The following is a 17,769-nucleotide window of genomic DNA, read 5'->3' on the forward strand; positions in this document are numbered from 1 at the left end:
TTGCTACCACCCTGCCCCATAAAATAACGAAAGGAAACAGCGACCAAGGCCGAACCGAACCGAACCAAGGAACCTGGGCCCGGGCCCAGCCCACTGCTTTTAACCGGCCGGAGCCACTCCCAGGTCCGAGGTCCAGGGCAAGGAGAGCTGGACTACAACTCCCAGCAGGTCGTGAAGCCACGCCCCACCTCCGCAGCTCCGCCCCCACGGAGTCTCCCTCCATTGGCCTCCAGGGGGTGGGGATTAGATGGGAGGTGGCCATGAGGCTGCAAAGGGGTTTGTTCCCTCCTCGGCTTCCGTAGAGGAAGTCGCGCGGACTAGTGTCTGGGGTTTCGGTCTCCCCGCCTTCCCCGGGGGTCCGGGGGTGACATTGCACCGCGCCCCTCACGGGGTCGCGTCGCCACCCCACGCGGACACCCTAGCTGGCGTGCTCCTCCCCTTCCCCTCTCTTGGCCGGGTCTCCACCCCGCCCCCAGCTGCCCAGCCATGGGGGCCGCAGTGTTTTTTGGATGCACTTTCGTCGCTTTTGGCCCGGCCTTTGCGCTTTTCTTGATCACTGTGGCTGGAGACCCGCTTCGCGTCATCATCTTGGTCGCCGGGTGAGTTAGGGGGTTGGGGAGACGCGGAAGGACGCCGAAGAGTGAGATCCGAAAGGAGCTTGAGGACCTGGGGCGAGCCTGAGTCTTGCTCCTGCTCAGTGGTGTCCGGTTCTTTTACGACCCTATGGACTGTAGCCCGCGAGGCTCTTCTGTCCATGAGATTTTCCAGGCGAGAATACTGGAGTGGGTTGCCGTACTGAAGATGCTACTTCAGGAAATCGTCCCTACCCAGGGATGGAAACCGCGTCTCCTGAGTCTGCTGCATTAGCAGGCGGATTCTTTACCGCTGAGCCACCCCTGGGACGCTCCAAGGGAAGCCTGAGTAGGGGGAGACAAGTTGGAGGTGAAGATTGAGAAGGGTCGAGTCAGGGATCTGAGTGATTTGCTCTTTCCCGCAGTTGGTTTCCGCCTTGCAGGGACCGCACAGATTCCTCCTGTACTCCTCCCGGCGACGTCAGAGGAGGCCCAGGGCCAAGACTAGTGAAGGGGCTGTGCTGACCTCACCCGTCCCTACGGAAGTATCCAGGAATGGATACCTCGCCCTCTTGTGCTCCTGCACTCTGGCTTTCATAGCTCTGCAGACCCTTTAATCAGATTTCTAGGCCTTCCCCTGCGTTCAGATCCCTACAAACTCCCTTGGTGGAGACACTTATCCTATCTCCTCCCCGTCTCCCTGGCCATCCAGAAGTCTAACTTCCGCTTTTTATGCTGCAGCCTTGATTGGTTTCTCTCTTTGATGTCTCAGGATGCCTTCTACCCTGGCTTGTCTGATTGTCCTTGTCTTTCCTCAGGGCATTTTTCTGGCTGGTCTCCCTGCTCCTGGCCTCTGTGGTCTGGTTCATCTTGGTCCATGTGACCGACCGGTCAGATGCCCGGCTCCAGTATGGCCTTCTGATATTTGGTGCTGCAGTCTCCGTCCTTCTACAGGAGGTGTTCCGCTTTGCCTACTACAAGCTGCTTAAGTAAGAAGATGGGATGGTCTGGAGGGGAGAAGGGCAGAGGACTGAACTATGAATGGGGCAGCCCTGGGTGGTGGTTTGGACGAGAAAGCACTAAGGGAAGACGTTAGAGGGAAAGGAGATTCCTGCCCTCCCTCATGTTTCCCCTGTCCCACCCACCCCACCACACCCCAGGAAGGCAGATGAAGGGTTAGCATCGCTGAGTGAGGACGGAAGATCACCCATCTCCATCCGCCAGATGGCCTATGGTGAGCCAAGGGAGAGGGACTGGAGGAGGGAGTTGGACACTCTTCTCTCCCAGGGAAGCCTCTAAACATCCACGTGTCCTAAGTGGCTTCTTGTTTTTCTTCACACCTGACTTCCAAGGATAGGTTGCCTGGAGGGAGAGAAGGTGGGGGGGAATTGTGCCTGGGAATGGGGAGGGATCACTGGCAGTCAGGCTATAGTGATCTCTGGCATTGATGAGACCCTCCCTCCCCCCAGTTTCTGGTCTTTCCTTCGGTATCATCAGTGGTGTCTTCTCTGTTATCAATATTTTGGCTGATGCACTTGGGCCAGGTGTGGTTGGGATCCACGGAGACTCACCCTATTACTTCTTGACTTCAGGTAAAGTCCACTTTCTTTCTTGCCTTCCTGCCCCATCCATCCCTAAGCCCTGACCTGATTTACTGGCCCTCCCTGGGAGACTTCTTTGGCTCAGCATCTCAGGAGGCTGGGAGAAGACGAGGGATGTATCTCATCCCCATCTCCCCCCCTGCAGCCTTTCTGACAGCAGCCATTATCCTGCTCCATACCTTTTGGGGAGTTGTGTTCTTTGATGCCTGTGAGAGGAGACGGTACTGGGCTTTGGGCCTGGTGGTTGGGAGTCACCTACTGACATCGGGACTGGTGAGTTGGGGACAGGGGCCTGAGTTAGAGAGAAAAGAACTTAATGGTGAGTGGGATGGAAGGGGAAATACATCCTCACTTCTTAACGTTTAAAAATCTGTCATGAGAGGAGGCAGAAAGGTGAGTCTTGAGACGTCTCTCACCTCAGCATCAATTGTATATCCTGCTCTGGGGATTCCCTGGGGAGGAGTTTGAATGGATTAATCAAACCATAATGCAGATGGCCTGAGGTGAGCAGGAGTAGCAGAAACCTTTGGGGGAGCTGAAAATCACAAGATACTTACTGGTGCTCTGAAGGACTGAGGGATTTGAGGGAGATCTCTGGGGAAGTTTGGGTCAAAGGCACAATGGGAATATAGGGATTAGAGGGAGAATCTAACTTCTTTTCTATTCTTCCCCCATCACCAGACATTCCTGAACCCCTGGTATGAGGCCAGCCTGCTGCCCATCTATGCAGTCACTGTTTCCATGGGGCTCTGGGCCTTCATCACAGCTGGAGGGTCCTTCCGAAGTATCCAGCGCAGTCTCTCGTGTAAGGACTGACTACCTGGACCGATCGCCTGACAGATCCCACCTGCCTGCCCACTGCCCATGACTGAGCCCAGCCCCAGCCCGGGTCCATTGCCCAGCATTCTCTGTCTCCTCGTCGGTCTGTTCCACCACCTTCAGGGTCTTGCTTTGCCCACTCGTGTGTGACCTTTAGTCTCTAGGCTTTACCAGGAGCAGTCTGGGTTCAGCCAGTCAGTGACTGGTGGGTTTGAATCTGCACTTATCCCCACCATCTGGGGACCCCCCCTTCCCCTTGTGTCCAGGACTCCCCATGTGTCAGTGCTCTGCCCTCACCCTGCCCAAGACTCATCCCCCTTCCCCTCTGCAGGCCGACGGCAGGAGGACAGTCGGGTGATGGTGTATTCTGCCCTGCGCATCCCACCCGAGGACTGAGGGAACCTTGGGGGGGACCCCTGGGCCTGGGGTGCCCTCCTGATCTCCTCGCCCTGTATTTCTCCATCTCCAGTTCTGGACAGTGCAGGTGGCCAAGAAAAGGGACCTAGTTTAGCCATTGCCGTGGAGATGAAGTCAATGGAGGTTCAAGGGTAGATGAGCTCTGAGTTTCCCAGTACCCCCTCCCCAGACTGGACATCTTGGTCTTTTTCTCAGGTCTGAGGGGAACTATTTTTGGTGTGATAAAGACCCCAAATTGCCTTTTTTTTTTTTTTTTTTTTTTTTGAGTCGGGGGAGGGAGGAGGTATGTTGGAATTCTTCTCCTAACCTCCTTGGACTGTATTTTCCCTCCTCAACTTGCTCCTTATGACTGGGCTTATACCTGTCCAGCTTTCCCCTTGGTCCCAGACTTTGGGGGAAAGGAAGGAAGTGCATGTTTGGGAACTGGTATTACTGGAACTAATGTTTTAACCTCCTTGACCACCAGCATCCCTCCTCTCCCCAAGGTGAAGTGGAGGGTGCTGTGGGGAGCTGGCCCTCTCCAGAGTTGCAGTGCTCCTGGAGGAGTCAGCCTACCATGACATCACAGGGAAGGAGGGCAGATTTTTTTCTAGTTTTTAATTGGGGTGTGTGGGGGGCGGGGAGGTTTTCTATAAACTGTATCATTTTCTGCTGAGGGTGGTGTATCCCATCCTTTTAATCGAGGTGTTTGTGATTTTGACTAATAAAAAGGACTTTATAATTGTGGGGGAACTTGGCTTTAAAAGGAGGGGATAACGTGTTAATGAGGTTTCTGTCCTCTCATGGCTCTTTTCCAACTGCCTTTCTAACCTGGCAATTTCTGGTTCCCTCCAAGGATAGCTTCGATGCGAGGCCAGGGAGTATGAACTCATGTCAGAAACTCTGGGTTAAGCATCTTCCAGAAGTGGATCTCCCCTCCTCCAGGATTGGAGTAAAAGGAGTTACTCACCCATGCTTCCGTTTGCCCACCTCTGCCATCTGAGGCATTAAGAAACACTCCCATTCTCAAGAGCTCCAGAAGTAAAGCCAGACGTGGGGTCAGCAGCTTTAATTTCCAAATATATTGAGGAAAAAAAAAAAAACCCAAAATAAACAGCAGCAACCCTTTTTCCTAAGGGGAGATCTTACAGCTATATCTAGGGACAGGGCTATAAAGGGGACGGGGGACTGTGGGCCACATCCCCCTACAACTATACACAGTTGACCCTCTGCATTGTCACCATAGGGCTGTCCTGATCTCCATGTTCTAAGAGGCTGAAGGTTCTGTTGGTCATCCTTGAATGAGAGCCTGTCCATACTTCTGTGTAGGGACTGTCTGGAGGAAAGAGGGGTGTTGGCCTACTCCTACATTATTTCCTGGCCAGTCCCAGCGCCTCACTTGACAAGCACCCTGACAGCCGAGCAAGTGGAAGGCATCTGAAGTGTCCAGGAAGGAGTCTATGCCTCGGTGGCTCGTGCTGAGGTGAAGACCACACTTTTCCGGTTTCTTAGTCTCTTCCTCCTGGAAGGGAGAATGATTCGTGGAAATGCCTAGTGTCCAATGTGAAGCAGATTAGAGGTGGACTAGGAGCATGCTTTTCGGGACAAAAGAAAGGACTGGAAGGATGGAGAGTAGGACCTCACCGGATCTTTCTAGCGATGAAATAAACAGCCAGCAGAAGGCAGAGACAGCCAACCAGGATTCCTGCTCCCAAACTCAGCATTTCACCTGGGAGAGAGATGGAGGGTGTCTGCCTAGGACTGACATAGATGGTGAGCCTTTCCCTAACTTGCTGAGGAGCACCATACCCTGTACCCCACACCTCGATACCTGGGAACGACCATCTTACCTGTGGTATACGAGGGTCCCACTGCAAGGGAAGAAAACCTGGGTCAGCGAGACCAGATCCCCACCCAGCTAGAAGCTGCCCTGCTCCAGCCCTGGGGGCATGGTGGGTCCCAGTCCAAGCAAGGCCTGGGAATTCCTTCCCCCGTTAGCCTTTTCCTTCCTAGAGGCATCCTAGTTCCTGCCATTGAATCCCCCAGTTTCCCGTCCCCTTTTCCAAGCCCTGTACAGTCACCTTGGATGAAAGAAGCAAAGACCATCCGCTGATTGAGAGGCTGGGCGGCTCGGTAGTTCTGTACCAGGGGCTCAGAGGGCTCCTCCTCCGTGGAGAACAGTGTCTCCCGAAGTTTTTCCAGCTGAGAAGCAGAAGCGTGGGGCTCAGATGAGCAGCCCTTGCTTTGGGGAGTGGGGAAGGGTTTGAGGTTACAATTCTGCCGCTTCACCTCTCCACTGCTCACCTGTTCCATGGAAATCTGGGCCCTTCGATGGAAGACCGTCCAGAGCACACTCTGGTAGCAGGGCGGAGTGGTGAGCGAACCGTTGTAACGGAAGTACTGCGCCAGCAGCGGCGGGAGCAGCCCTCTCACATTGAAGGGAGGCACAGAGGTCTTCTGATCTGGGCAGGGACAGACTCGGGCTCATCTCCCTCTCACTGCACCCTCGATTACCTAGACAGGGCTGCTAGAAGCAAACCCCTTGGTCCCTAACTCACTGTCTCATCCCAGGTCTCCCAGGCCTTGAGAAATTTCCCTGAAGTCTAATGTGACTTTGTCTTAAGATAGATTTTTAGGGCTCACCTTTGTGCTTGATTTCATGCAAGTGACTCAGAATGTGTTCATAAGCTGGATTCTTAGTCTCACCCACCTGGATGGGGAAGACGCGGGAGAGTGTTCAGGGTGAGTCCATGTTGGAAGTCAGACAATTGTGTGTAGGATACATGGTCTAAATGGGTTGCTGACTTGTCTTGGGAGGATGACCAGCAGCAGACATGGACAGAATAGGACTGAGGGATGCAGAGGGAGTGGAGGGGGGCCTCGGAGGGATTGGGGGCCACTGACCTCAATGAGGATGCCCAAGACAGCCAGGCCCTGAGGCCTCTGAGCAGCCTCACTCAGGCTTTCGTAGGACTCAGAATCATAATGTACGATGTGGAGCTAAGAGAGAGGACAGGGAATTGAATCATTTGATGTTTCTCCACTACCCAGTCCCAAAGGCTTTGATCCTAGCCACTGCCACCACCACCGCCACCTCTCGCATGCAGTAAATCTACCCCACAAAGCTTGCCCTTTCACCCCAAGTGTGACTGTTCCAGTTTCCAGATGCCTGGCACCGACAGTGCCTACCACTACATCCTAATCCAAGCCTTGCTCCTGGTACCTCTGCAGCTGTGGCTTTGCCATTGACCAGGTGCTCTGACCCCCAGGGGGTTCCTTTCTGACCCCAGTGCAGGTGGAGCTGGGCAGCTACATATTTTCGGGGAAGTCCTTCCAGATAAAGGGTAGAGGGCAGAGAGAGTTGTACTGTGAGGGAAAGAGAGCAAGTAGTTAGGGTTGGTGGAGTAATGTGGATGCATTCCTACCCTGCCCCCCCAGTTGCCATCACTTCTTGGGAAACTTGGCCAAACTTTTCTGTCTCTCTGCACAGCACCCAGTTCTTCCCATGTTGTTCAGTCGCTCAGTTGTGTCCAACTCTTTGAGACCCTGTGGACTGCAGCACTCCAGGCTTCCCTGTCCTTCACTATCTCCTGGAGTTTGCTCAAGTACTTGTCCATGGAGTCAGTGATGCCATTCAACCATATCATCCTCTGTTCTTCCCATAGGACACTGCTTTTCTTTTTTTTTGGTGGCACCCTGGGGCATTGGCATGTGGGATCTTAGTCCCCCAACTAGGGATTGAACCTGTGCCCCCTGCAGTGGGAGCCTGGAGTCTTAACCACTGGACCCCTGGCTGAAAGTCCCAGCCACTGCCTCTGTAGTGAAGATCAAGGCAGTACTATGATGCTCACCCACCCCTCAACCACCTTTGGCTGCAGGAGCCTCATCCCCATTCTCTTGTCTCCAAATTTATAGATAAAACCTTCTGAGAATTTAGAAGTTAGGAGAATGCTTCTTCACCTCTGACTCCTAAGAGTGGAATTGAAGCTTACATCTCCTTGGAGGCCAGGTCTTTTTACCTGTGTGGCCATTATTGTGCAGGTTCAAAGGCTCAGTGCCAGGCTGTTCATATCCATGGGGCTGCAGAGGTAGCAAGTCAGGGTCAAAAGTCACACTGTCTGTCTGGATATTGATGGGGGACTGGGCATTGCTTCCACATTCAGGGTAAGAGGCGGGCCAGTGTTCTTGACCATGTGGACCTGGTGGGGTTATCACAGACATTTGTCTTGCCCTCCAGCCCCAACCACCCTTCAGCAACCCTCCACCAAGCTATTTACCTATGTGGAGGCAGACATGCACTTCCCTCCACCCCATATGAAGCCCTCAGTTATGCGGGGCTGGGTGAGGGGGAGTCCTTGCTGGACTCGCTGCGGCAATTCCTTCCCATCGCCTATGCAGGGGCAGTGATGATTCCTCTGCTCTCCTGATGAATGGGGAGCAGTTGCCTTTACTTACTGCTTCTCTTGTTGAAGGATACTAAAGCTAATGAGAGGAAGAGGAGACGGATAGAGTGTCCGCAGAGCCAGAGGTGGATTTGAGTAGCAGCAGGAAAACTGGGAAAATTATTCTAGAGAGGTAGGGTCTCTGGGGAACCCCTATCAAGTGGCCTTAAGATTCAGACCTGCTGACTTCCCATCGTTGACTCCTCGCTTTCACACTGGAACTTGCATTGACTCAGGGACTTGGTTAAGTTGAAAAGACCTCTGCCAGGGTCACACATTGTCCTGCTGGCCTCTCCCTCACCCCTGACCTCAGGTTCTGTCCCAGTTCCAGATTCAGGTGGGGGTGGGAGTGATCAGGATAGAAAGAGCAAGGAGGAGAACTGGCAGCTAAGCTCATGGCATCTTCCCCCACCCGCTTCCCTCTCCACTCCAGCTCCCTCACTCCCACAGAGATTGATTGAGGACATAACTGGCTTTTCTGCTGAATCAGGGGGTGTGGGATTTGATGCTTAGAACAGGGTCTAAGAATCAATCTGAGCGGAAGCTGGGGCATGGGGAGTTGGGGAAGGGAGGAGCTAGGATGAAAAGCTAACGGAAACCTCCCCACCCACGTGGCGTAAGTCTTCCCGCCAGGTGAAGAGGTCCCAGTGAGGAAGGGGTGTCGTAGGCCTGGGGTTCTGCTCTCACCCTCATACGTCCAGTGTTGACCTGCAAGGCAGAGTAACCTGAGTTACAGCCAGCACAGCCTGAGGCAGGGAGCTCCTCCGCTCCCCCCTCCCTTTCTCCTCCCTCCTTCCAGCACTTCCCAAAGGAAGACCTGAAATTGGACACCGCAGTGGAAAGGTCGGGGGTCTATTTAAAATCTCCAGCCAGGCTGCGCTTGTGCTGGCTGAGTAAAGGGGGAGGAGAATTGAAAAGAGATAAAGCCAGGAGACTAAAATTAACCTGGATCCAAGTGTGCAAAATGCCCAACCCTCACTTTTCTCTAGCCTGTGCCAAGCCAGTCTAACACTTGGGCTGAGGTGACGATGTAGGCAGAGGGTTTGGAGGAAGGGGACTGGAACAAGGGGAGGGGCAGGAAGTTCAGAGTTGGGGGCCATGTTGCTGAGAGGAGAAGGCGATGATTCCTTTGCTTTGAAGCTTTGTACAAACCCAGGCACTGAGCTTTGTAAATGTACAAACCCAGGCATTGAGCTGTAAATGAACATTTACGTTTCTCCTTCTTGTCCCAGTAACTCTAAAGCAAGCTTTCCCCATCACCAGGAACCTCTGCTCCCTAGGTTCGCAGATGACTAGGAGAGGTGGGAGTCAGGCAGGGTCTACTCTATGTGGAGCGTGATGGGTAGGCACAGGCAGCCAGGCTGGCAGGGACAGGATGAAAGTAAAGCATTGTGTGTGGAAATGAGAGCTGCCAGCCGGGTCACATGCCAGGCTCTCATGCAGTCCTGTCTTCTGGATGGGAGGTCTGGGGTCTGCTGGTCCAGCCCTCACCCAGGGCCAAACTGCTTCAAGGGGAAAAGGAGGCCTTCCTGCAGGTTGTCTCTGCATTTTTCAAATTGCTAGAAACTTTGGAGAAAAATTCTAAATCTCCACCCTCTGCCCCCTGCAACCTCCGCTCTCTTATTCCCTTAAATAAATCCCTTAGACTGCTAAGATATCCTTGATCTCATCACTGGGCTCTTTGACTGGCTCATCCCTCAGTTCACACAATTCTGAAAAGCAACCCAGGGAAAGGCTGGAGGCAGCCTTGCACTCACCATCTCAGTGGGACGCCTCGACAACTCAAACTCCCTGGTTCTGGGCAGGCTAACAGCCTTGCCTTTTCCCTCCCACCAAATTCTCAACACACTGGTCTTGCATCTCTTCCTCCCCTTTCCTGATCTTTTTTCCTTCCTCCTCAGGTAGAATTTGCAGCTCTCCTTGACTAGGTGCCCCTCCGCCCAGTCATCTTTGCATTTTCCTTCTGCCCTCTAGACACCTCCCAACCCTGCTCTTCCAACACATCTTAATTCCACATCTGCTGTGTGCTGGATACTGCACTAGACACAGGGATCACAGAAATGCGCGGTAAGGGTCCTGGGGACATTCCTGGAACACCTCAGCCATTCCCCCGAGAGTCCCTCCTCCTCTCCTGGGAGCTCCTGAAAGTCCTTTGTAGGTTGTAAAGGGACTAACAATATGGACTATTATTGCTACTGCTTTCAGGAAAAACCAGGAAATCGGTCGCCCCATGGAACAGAGACCACTCCAGTACTCTTGCCTGGAGAATTCCATGGACAGAGGAGCCTGGTGGGCTACAGTCCATAGGGTCGCAAAGAGTCAGACCCGACTGAAGTGACTTAGCACACACGCACCTAGAAAGGCCATGAGGTTCGTAGTCAGGGATGGGGTCTGAGTTTGCCAGGAGCTGTGGGAATATTCCCCTGACCACCCGCTCCATGAGTCCTCTATCCTTTCACTCCAGGCTTCTTTGGCTCCCTAATTGGATGAGTTTGTAAATAAAGAAGGCCAGGAGGGTAGCCTGGGACCAGGGCAGTGGGGAAAGAGCTCAGAAGAGACTTTGTAGCCTGCAAATCGATTCTGCGGGAGGCAAGTGTACATATCCTGCCCCAGGCTAGTTTGCCCCCATCCCCACCCACAACAAGGCTGGAAAAACAAACGGCAACGAAGGAAGGACAGTGGTCTCCTCCCGAGTCTTCTCTCTTTCCCTCCATCCCTGAGCCTGAACCTATTATTCTAGCCCCCAGGTTTCCTTTTACACTCCTCCTCCATTAAACATGCAAGGCAACATGTGTACATCAGCATAGACAGACACACAGACACCCAGATGTACCTACCCCCGTTGGCAGTCAGGGTCCAAAGCACCTCTAGCAGGAAGGTGAAGAACAACATGGTGTGCCCGGAGGAGTGCGAGGTACTGGGGGCCTGGGGACTAGAGGAGTAGGGCAGGGAGAGGGAGGGGGAGGGGAGGGGAGAGGGAGAGAGAGAGAGAGAGAGGAGGGGAGAGAGAGGGAGAGAGAGAGAGAGAGAGAGAGAAAGAGAGAGAGAGGGGGAGAGAGGGTTGGGGGGGAGGACAGGAGCTTCCTGGAGTTGAATGTATTTGTCTTTCTCTCTTGCTGTCTTTGTGTCTCTGCGGGCTTCCAGGGGGTTTGGTTTTCAGTGGGGGTACCGTGAGTTTCTGGTCCCAGGATAAATCTCTCGCTGCTTCTCTTTCAGCCCCCTCTCTTTTTACCTCTCTTTGCAGTCTTCACTTGCTGGCCAGCTACTTCCAATTGCCTCCTGCTTTTAAGGTGGCTCTGGACGGGTGTACGTGGGGAGGGGGGGCTGCCTGGGTTGCTGGCGAACAGCTCCTTAAATAGCCGATTAAGCATGCAGGATGGCCCTGCTCAGAGGAGAGCGCGCCTGTGAAAACGGGAGCCCTGGCCCCGGCTCAGGAACCCAGCTGGGGTGAGCTCTTCCTTCCTCGGCTATCCACACTGACACTGTGGAGAAAGGTGTCCCTGGGAACAGGCAGGAGCAAGAACGGAGGTTTTGGGGGTCCGATCCTTTGGGGTCCCATCCAGTCCCCCTCCAAGGGACTTTGGCTTCTCCTCTGAGGGGCCACTCCCTGGGTGTGGGGCAGATAGCGGGAGGACCCGTGCCCAAACCCCTGCAGAATGTGAGGTGCCCTGGAATAGGAAGAGTGCAGAGTTAAAGGGAGTTGGGGGACTCAGGGTGCAGCTGGAGGGTAGGAAGTCAAGGACTGAAACCTTGGTTGTGGAAAGTGAGGAAGAGAAGTGAGGCGGGAGAGGGGAGCTCGTTTGGAGCGCTTTCTCCTGCGCCTGTCACCACCCCCTTCCCACGGTGAGGCTGGGTCCACGTGCCTTTGTGGCCTGGGTGGGGGGTGGTTTTGTTTGCTGGATAAAGCCCATTTGTGTGCCCAGCGGGGGAGGGGCTGCAGCAGCACCATGAAGAGACAGCGGCTGCAACTGCCAGACCCAGCCACCTCCCTCCCCAGGGAGCCCAGATCTAGGGCGGCTTTTGTCACTGAAGAGGACACAGACCCCGGGCAGGGTGGCCAGGGCAGGAGGAGAGGCGGGGAGACCTTAGAAACAATCACTACCACCACCATCAAAAAAACAAACAAAAAAAAGGTGGACTCCAGGCTCCGAGAGTGGAGGGAGCAGAGAGAGACCATGTGATCACATTGGAGTGGGAGAGGGGCCCAGGGTCTTCCCACCCGCCCAGCCAAAGGCTGGGGCAGGACTTTGGGGACTGAGTGAGACCTGCCACCGGAGAGCTGGGCTAGTGGAGCCGAGAGGCCGTTGAATCTCAGGAATGCAGGCTGGTGCTTGTTCCCCCACGGGACTGGAAATCCTGATTGGAATGTACATTCTAAATCCCTCATTATGGACAGTGAGACCCAAAGATAACCTCAGGCCAGACACTGGCCCCAGTTCTCCTTTCCCGCGCCAGAATCTCAGCCTGGAGGAGGCACCCATGTGAGCTCCCTCTGCCCTCCTTGCTCCTGCCCCGTAGCAATAAATAGTCAAAACAAAGGGAGCAGAAGCTAAATAAGGGGGCCGGATAAAAGCCAAGTGAACAGAAATAATGCATATGCTACATCATCAGTCCCTGCTGAAACAGGAGCCTGGGTGCTTTTCTGTCCACTGTGATTGATCTGCAAAGCAAAGCCATTTTGCAGATGCCATATCCTTTTTAATTCTTTCATCACCCTTCAAATTATTTTTCCCTTCCAGAAAAATTGTATGTTTTGAGGTTCCCCCCAAACCCCTCTCATCCCATCTAAGAAGAAGAAAAGGCTTAAAGTGTAAATTAGACTTCCTGGGAGTCAGGACCGTTAATACAGAGGAACAGAAAAAAGAAAGCAACCTCTTTTGCAAGGTAGGAAAGAAGAGGCCTGGACAGAATGACCTCTGGCAGGACAAAGTTCCCTGGAGTGTCCGGGGCTGCGATGCAGCCTCCCAAGATAGATCAAGTGTCTTGTCAGGCGCCACCTCCTGGTTGTCTATGAATTTTTTAAACTTTTAAAGTTCCAGTTCAAAATGTTTTGCATGTGATTCCTTCTCAGAAGTGTTTCACTGCTGGTGGGCTTTGGGATTTTGCCTATACAAATGGAAAGCGTTTCACAGAAATGTCTCAGCCTCAAATCAGCGCCTTCCCACTTGGGAGTGAGCAGCCCCTCCTGGCCCTTGTGTTTCCCCAACGGACAAAGGCCCTGGTATGTAGGAAAAAGGGGAAAGGCGGCAAACTCCAGGGGTTGCCTGTATTTATTTATTTTTAAAAATTTTATTGGCATTGTCTTTATTTTTATCTTTGACTTTACTGTGGATATTTCTTTTGTCACCGGGCTGATTTGGAGTAGTGTCAAGAGGACCATTATATGTTAAAAAAAAAACAAACAAAAAACTCTTCCCACCTCACCTCCCCCCACCTTAGTTGCTACTCAAACTGGCGGTTTTGTTTCAATTCCTAGGTCTCCCTCTCTAGCCCTTTGCCCACTATGAGCTTGGTGAAAACTCCACTGGAAACCAAAGTGGCTTTCTGGCGCCATCTCCTGTCCTTCCAAATGCAGTGAAATGTGAACTGGGCAAAGAATCAGTGGTATCCCAGCGTGGTGACTTCTGGGTTGGTTTTTCTTAAAAGGTCCTTTTTAAAAACGATATTTAAACTGACTAAATATTCTAAATAGTCTAAAACACCTTACAAAAACCCACTAAGTGCTCTGAGTTTGTGTGGTGGGGAAAATGAAAGTCAGGGAGGGAGGGAGGCCAGATCAGAAGGAAAGAGGATGGTCAACACAGGGAACCTACTCAAACAGTCCAGCTGGTGACTCACTGCCTAGAAGAGAGAATCGATGAGGAGACAGAATTAGATGGATTCAGTTTCCTAAAAGAGCAAGCAACTTTGTGACGTAAGTAACACAGATCCAGAGATAGTCTATTTTGATACTCACATTTATTATCACTCTCTTGTCTTCTAACACACTGGTACTGAAGGCTCTTAAACAAACACAGAAGCTTTCAAGAATTTAAGTCAAAGTAATTTAGGGGAGAAGGTGGCCAGAACTCTTTTGGGTCATTTCTCGGTTTTCCAGTTCACATTGCATGGCAGATGCAGTATAAGAATCTTATAGACAGAAGACAGTTCCAAGGTTGTGGTCTGAACAATTTTAATTAAAAAGGAGTAAATTTGTGTCATACACTGATTCCATGCTCAGAGCACTGCCTGGTACATAAATATTTGCTGATTGAATAAATGCATCTGGTCATTGGAACATTTATTTACTTTCTGCCTTTTCTCAGAATGTTAGGCTAGAAGGGTCGTCAATCATCATTTCAGCTCCCTTGTCATACCCTTTAAAGACTGAGTTTTGAGGGATTTATGGATTCTCCCTTGGCTAGGTATATAGCTGCTAAGCTAAACCAGGATAAGGACTTAGGCACCATTGAACTTTCCCCTTTGGGTTCTCAAACATCATTGTGCATCAGAATCACCTGGAAAGCTTGTTAAAATACCAATTTCTGGGCCTCTGCCCCCAAGGTTTCTGATTCTGTAGGTCTGGAGTATGTCCAGAGATTTGCATTTTTTTGATAGGTAAGAGGTCGATTTGCTTCTCAGATAGCACTAGTGGTAAAGAATCCACCTACCAATGCAGGAGTCCCAAGAGCTACAGGTTTGATCCCTGGATCGGAACGATCCCCCAGAGAAGAAAATGGCAACCCACTCCAGTATTCTTGCCTGGAAAAGTCCATGGACATAGGAGCCTGGTGGGCTGCAGTGCATGGGGTCGCAAAGAGTTGGAGAAGACTGAGCATGCACGCACACACACACAAGAAGTAGATTTATTAATATGCCTTGTAAAGAGGTTGCAGGAAAATGGGGCACAAGAGGATGGTCATGTCCCAGGTCTTAGTCAAATTCCCGGGGACAGGCTGTCAAGTGAGGGTCCTTGGATCGGCACAGGAAAGAATTCAAGAGCAAGCCATACTAAAGTGAGGCATAGTAAAGTAGAGGGCACATTCCATAGGCAGAATGTGGGTCCTCAGAAGGTGAGAGTGGCCCAGAGATTTACATTTCTAACAGGTCACCTGTTAGATGGTACTGGTCTGAGGGTCCACACTTGAGAATCAATGCTCTGTATCCACTGAAGGAGCAGAGGTGATAAACAGCTTGCCTTTTGGTTTGTTTGTTTTGGCTGCACCACATGGCTTGCAAGATCTTAGTTCTCTGGATGGGGATTGAAACCGGGCCATGGCAGTGAAAGCGCCGAGTCCTAACCACCAGACCACCAGGGAATTCCCAGGAGTTTGCCATTCTCTGTAGAGATTCTAGCCAACTAGAATTGTTCTTTGCAGTCACTTTTGCAGAGGTTAGCAACAATACCGTCACTACTTTACAAACATATATTGAGTACTTCTACGTGCTAGGCAACAGGGAAGACTCTAGAAATGAAAAATTAATAAGCCACAATCCTGGCCCTCAAGAATTTCACAGTCTCTTTAGAGGATGCAGATACCTTACCCAATTACCAGAATACAACCATGAGAAGTTCTAAATAGCGGTGAAACAAAGTGTTATGGGAACCAAGGGGGATGGGCAATTAGTAGTGAAATTTTCTTTACCTGATGTCAACAGTCTTGTGATGGTCGCATAGCCTGGGCCTATAGTTATATATAAGAACATAAAAAATGCCACTCCACAGCAGGCAGACCCATGCTTCATTGTCTCTAAGAGTGACACCAAAGAATATGTTGTGTTGAAGCAGGGTTTTCCTTAATGTATTTAAGAAGCTGCCTTCCCTTCAAGGAAGGATATCATGATGCATGCATGCTAAGTCGTTCAGTCATGTCCGACTTTTGCGACCCCATGGACTGTAGTGGAGGTGATGGAATTCCAGTTGAGCTACTTCAAATCCTAAAAGATGATGCTGTTAGTGTTGCACTCAATATACCAGCAAATTTGGGAAACTCAGCAGTGGCCACAGGACTGGAAAAGATGTTTTCATTCCAATCCCAAAGAAAAGCAATGCCAAAGAATGCTCAGACTCCCACACAATTGCACTCATCTCACACGCTAGCAAAGTAATGCTCAAAATTCTCCAAGCCAGGCTTCAACAGTACATGAACCGTGAACTTCCAGATGTTCAAGCTGGTTTTAGAAAAGGCAGAGGAACCAGAGATCAAGTTGCCAACATCCATTGGATCATCAAAAAAGCAAGAGAGTTCCAGAAAAACATCTATTTCTGCTTTATTGACTATGCCAAAGCTTTTGACTGTGTGGATCACAATAAACTGTGGAAAATTCTGAAAGAGATGGGCATACCAGACCACCTGACCTGCCTCTTAAGAAATCTGCATTCAGGTCAGGAAGCAACAGTTAGAACTGGTCATGGAACAACAGACTTGTTCCAAATTGGGAAAGGAGTACGTCAAGGCTGTATATTGTCACCCTGCTTATTTAACTTATATGCAGAGTACATCATGAGAAACGCTGGGCCAGATGAAGCACAAGCTGGAATCAAGATTGCAGGGAGAAATATCAATAAACTCAGATATGCAGATGACACCGCCCTTATAGCAGAAAGCAAAGAAGAACTAAAGAGCCTCATGGTGAAAGTGAAAGAGGAGAGTGAAAAAGTTGGCTTAAAGCTCAACATTTAGAAAACTAAGATCACGGCATCTGATTCCATCTCTTCATGGCAAATAGATGGGGAAACAATGGAAACAGTGAGAGACTTTATTTTCTTGGGCTCCAAAATCACTGCAGATGGTGACTGCAGCCATGAAATTAAAAAGATGCTTGCTCCTTGGAAGAGAAGCTATGACCAATCTAGGCAGCATATTAAGAAACAGACATTACTTTGCCAACAAAGATCCATCCAGTCAAAGTGATGGTTTTTCCAGTAGCCATGTATGGATGTGAGAGTTGGACTATAAAGAAAGATGAGCGCCAAAGAATTGAAGTGTTGGGTAATTAGTGTTGGAGAAGGCTCTTGAGAGTCCCTTGGATTGCAAGAAGATCAAGCAAGTCAATCCTAAAGGAAATCAGTCCTGAATATTCGTTGGAAAGAGTGATGCTAAAGCTGAAACTTCAATACTTTGGCCACCTGATGTGCAAAACTGATTCTTTAGTTTGAACGCAAACTAAAGAATGCTGGAAAAGGTTGAAGGCAAGAAAAAGGGACGACAGAGGACAAGATAGTTGGATGGTATCACTGACTTGATGGACATGAGTTTGAGCAAGCTTCAGGAGTTGGTGATGGACAGGGGAGCCTGGTGTGCTGCAGTCCATGGGGTCACAAAGAGTCAGAGAGGACTGAGTGACTGAACTGAACTGGACTGTAGCCCGCCAGCCTCCTCTGTCCATGGGATTCTTCTGGCAAGAATACTGGAGTGCGTTGCCATTTCCTCCTCCAGGGGATCTTCCCTCCTTCAGGGATTAAACCCAGGTATCCTATGTCTCCTGCATTGGCAGGTGGGTTCTTTACCACTAGTGCCACCCTGGAAATTATAATAATTTGTTCCAGCTTCTCTGGTGGCCTCCTCATTCTGCCTGACTTTTCCCTTTTCTTTTTATTCTCTACCATTCATCTAATCCAAATGAAGGTTGTGTGTGACAACTCACACAAAAGAGACTAACACTTATGCTGCTTCCCTTCAGTAGTGAGAAGATTCTAGTTAAAGATATTTTTTCCTACTATTTTTAAAGAATTGTTATGTCCAAATTGCTGTAGGAATGGGAACCAGAGAATAATATAGCAAAGAGAGATCTTGTGACCACAGGTAGCTCATCACTGGCTTAGTGCTGTGTTCAATCACCTCAGTTGTGTCCGACTCTCTGTGACCCTATGGACTCTAGCCTGCCAGGTTCCTCTATGGGATTCTCCATGCAAGAATACTGGAGTGCGTTGCCATGACCTCCTCCAGGGGATCTTCC

At 50.8% G+C, this 17,769-nt stretch overlaps 2 protein-coding genes across 5 annotated transcripts; one reads left to right on the top strand and one right to left on the bottom strand.

Annotated features, from left to right (window-relative positions):
- Positions 1–256: 256 nt before the first annotated feature.
- On the top strand, positions 257–4,524 carry APH1A (aph-1 homolog A, gamma-secretase subunit). Of its 2 annotated transcripts, none has more exons than XM_043876493.1 (7): positions 257–599; positions 1,391–1,561; positions 1,733–1,806; positions 2,042–2,164; positions 2,319–2,446; positions 2,855–2,978; positions 4,250–4,524. In XM_043876493.1, the coding sequence occupies exons 1-7, from the start codon at positions 487–489 to the stop codon at positions 4,273–4,275; spliced, it is 759 nt and encodes a 252-aa protein (XP_043732428.1). In that variant the 5' UTR covers positions 257–486; the 3' UTR covers positions 4,276–4,524. The 2 variants fall into 2 exon arrangements, with proteins under 2 accessions (XP_043732428.1, XP_043732427.1); XM_043876492.1 differs by lacking the exon at positions 4,250–4,524 and adding an exon at positions 3,324–4,130 and having other exon boundaries at positions 258–599.
- Positions 4,423–11,615, bottom strand: CA14 (carbonic anhydrase 14). 3 transcript variants are annotated; one of them, XM_043876490.1, is made up of 11 exons: positions 10,668–11,615; positions 8,518–8,538; positions 7,408–7,587; positions 6,612–6,754; positions 6,293–6,388; positions 6,032–6,098; positions 5,693–5,850; positions 5,470–5,590; positions 5,239–5,259; positions 5,033–5,117; positions 4,423–4,910 (listed from the first exon to the last, which is right to left on the bottom strand). In XM_043876490.1, exons 1-11 carry the CDS (start codon positions 10,720–10,722, stop codon positions 4,847–4,849), a joined length of 1,011 nt encoding a protein of 336 aa, XP_043732425.1. In that variant the 5' UTR covers positions 10,723–11,615; the 3' UTR covers positions 4,423–4,846. The 3 variants fall into 3 exon arrangements, with proteins under 3 accessions (XP_043732425.1, XP_043732424.1, XP_043732426.1); XM_043876489.1 differs by having other exon boundaries at positions 8,442–8,538; positions 10,668–10,788; XM_043876491.1 differs by lacking the exon at positions 8,518–8,538.
- Between the last annotated feature and the right edge of the window lie 6,154 nt (positions 11,616–17,769).

The sequence above is a fragment of the Cervus elaphus genome, chromosome 20 (genome assembly GCF_910594005.1).
Source record: "Cervus elaphus chromosome 20, mCerEla1.1, whole genome shotgun sequence".
Taxonomy (NCBI): domain Eukaryota; kingdom Metazoa; phylum Chordata; class Mammalia; order Artiodactyla; family Cervidae; genus Cervus; species Cervus elaphus.

Bases quoted from the DNA above. Each gene is read 5' to 3' on its own strand.
- APH1A (XM_043876492.1), top strand. From the start codon at position 487: ATGGGGGCCGCAGTGTTTTTTGGATGCACTTTCGTCGCTTTTGGCCCG. The intron at 1,562-1,732 runs GTAAGAAGATGG...ACCACACCCCAG, and splicing joins GCCTACTACAAGCTGCTTAA to GAAGGCAGATGAAGGGTTAG. The intron at 2,979-3,323 runs GTAAGGACTGAC...TCCCCTCTGCAG, and splicing joins TATCCAGCGCAGTCTCTCGT to GCCGACGGCAGGAGGACAGT.
- CA14 (XM_043876489.1), bottom strand. From the start codon at position 8,523: ATGAGGGTGAGAGCAGAACCCCAGGCCTACGACACCCCTTCCTCACTG. The intron at 7,588-8,441 runs GTGGGTGGGGAG...TAACCCCACCAG, and splicing joins GGCGGGAAGACTTACGCCAC to GTCCACATGGTCAAGAACAC. The intron at 4,911-5,032 runs GTGAGGTCCTAC...TCTCCCTTCCAG, and splicing joins TTCATCGCTAGAAAGATCCG to GAGGAAGAGACTAAGAAACC.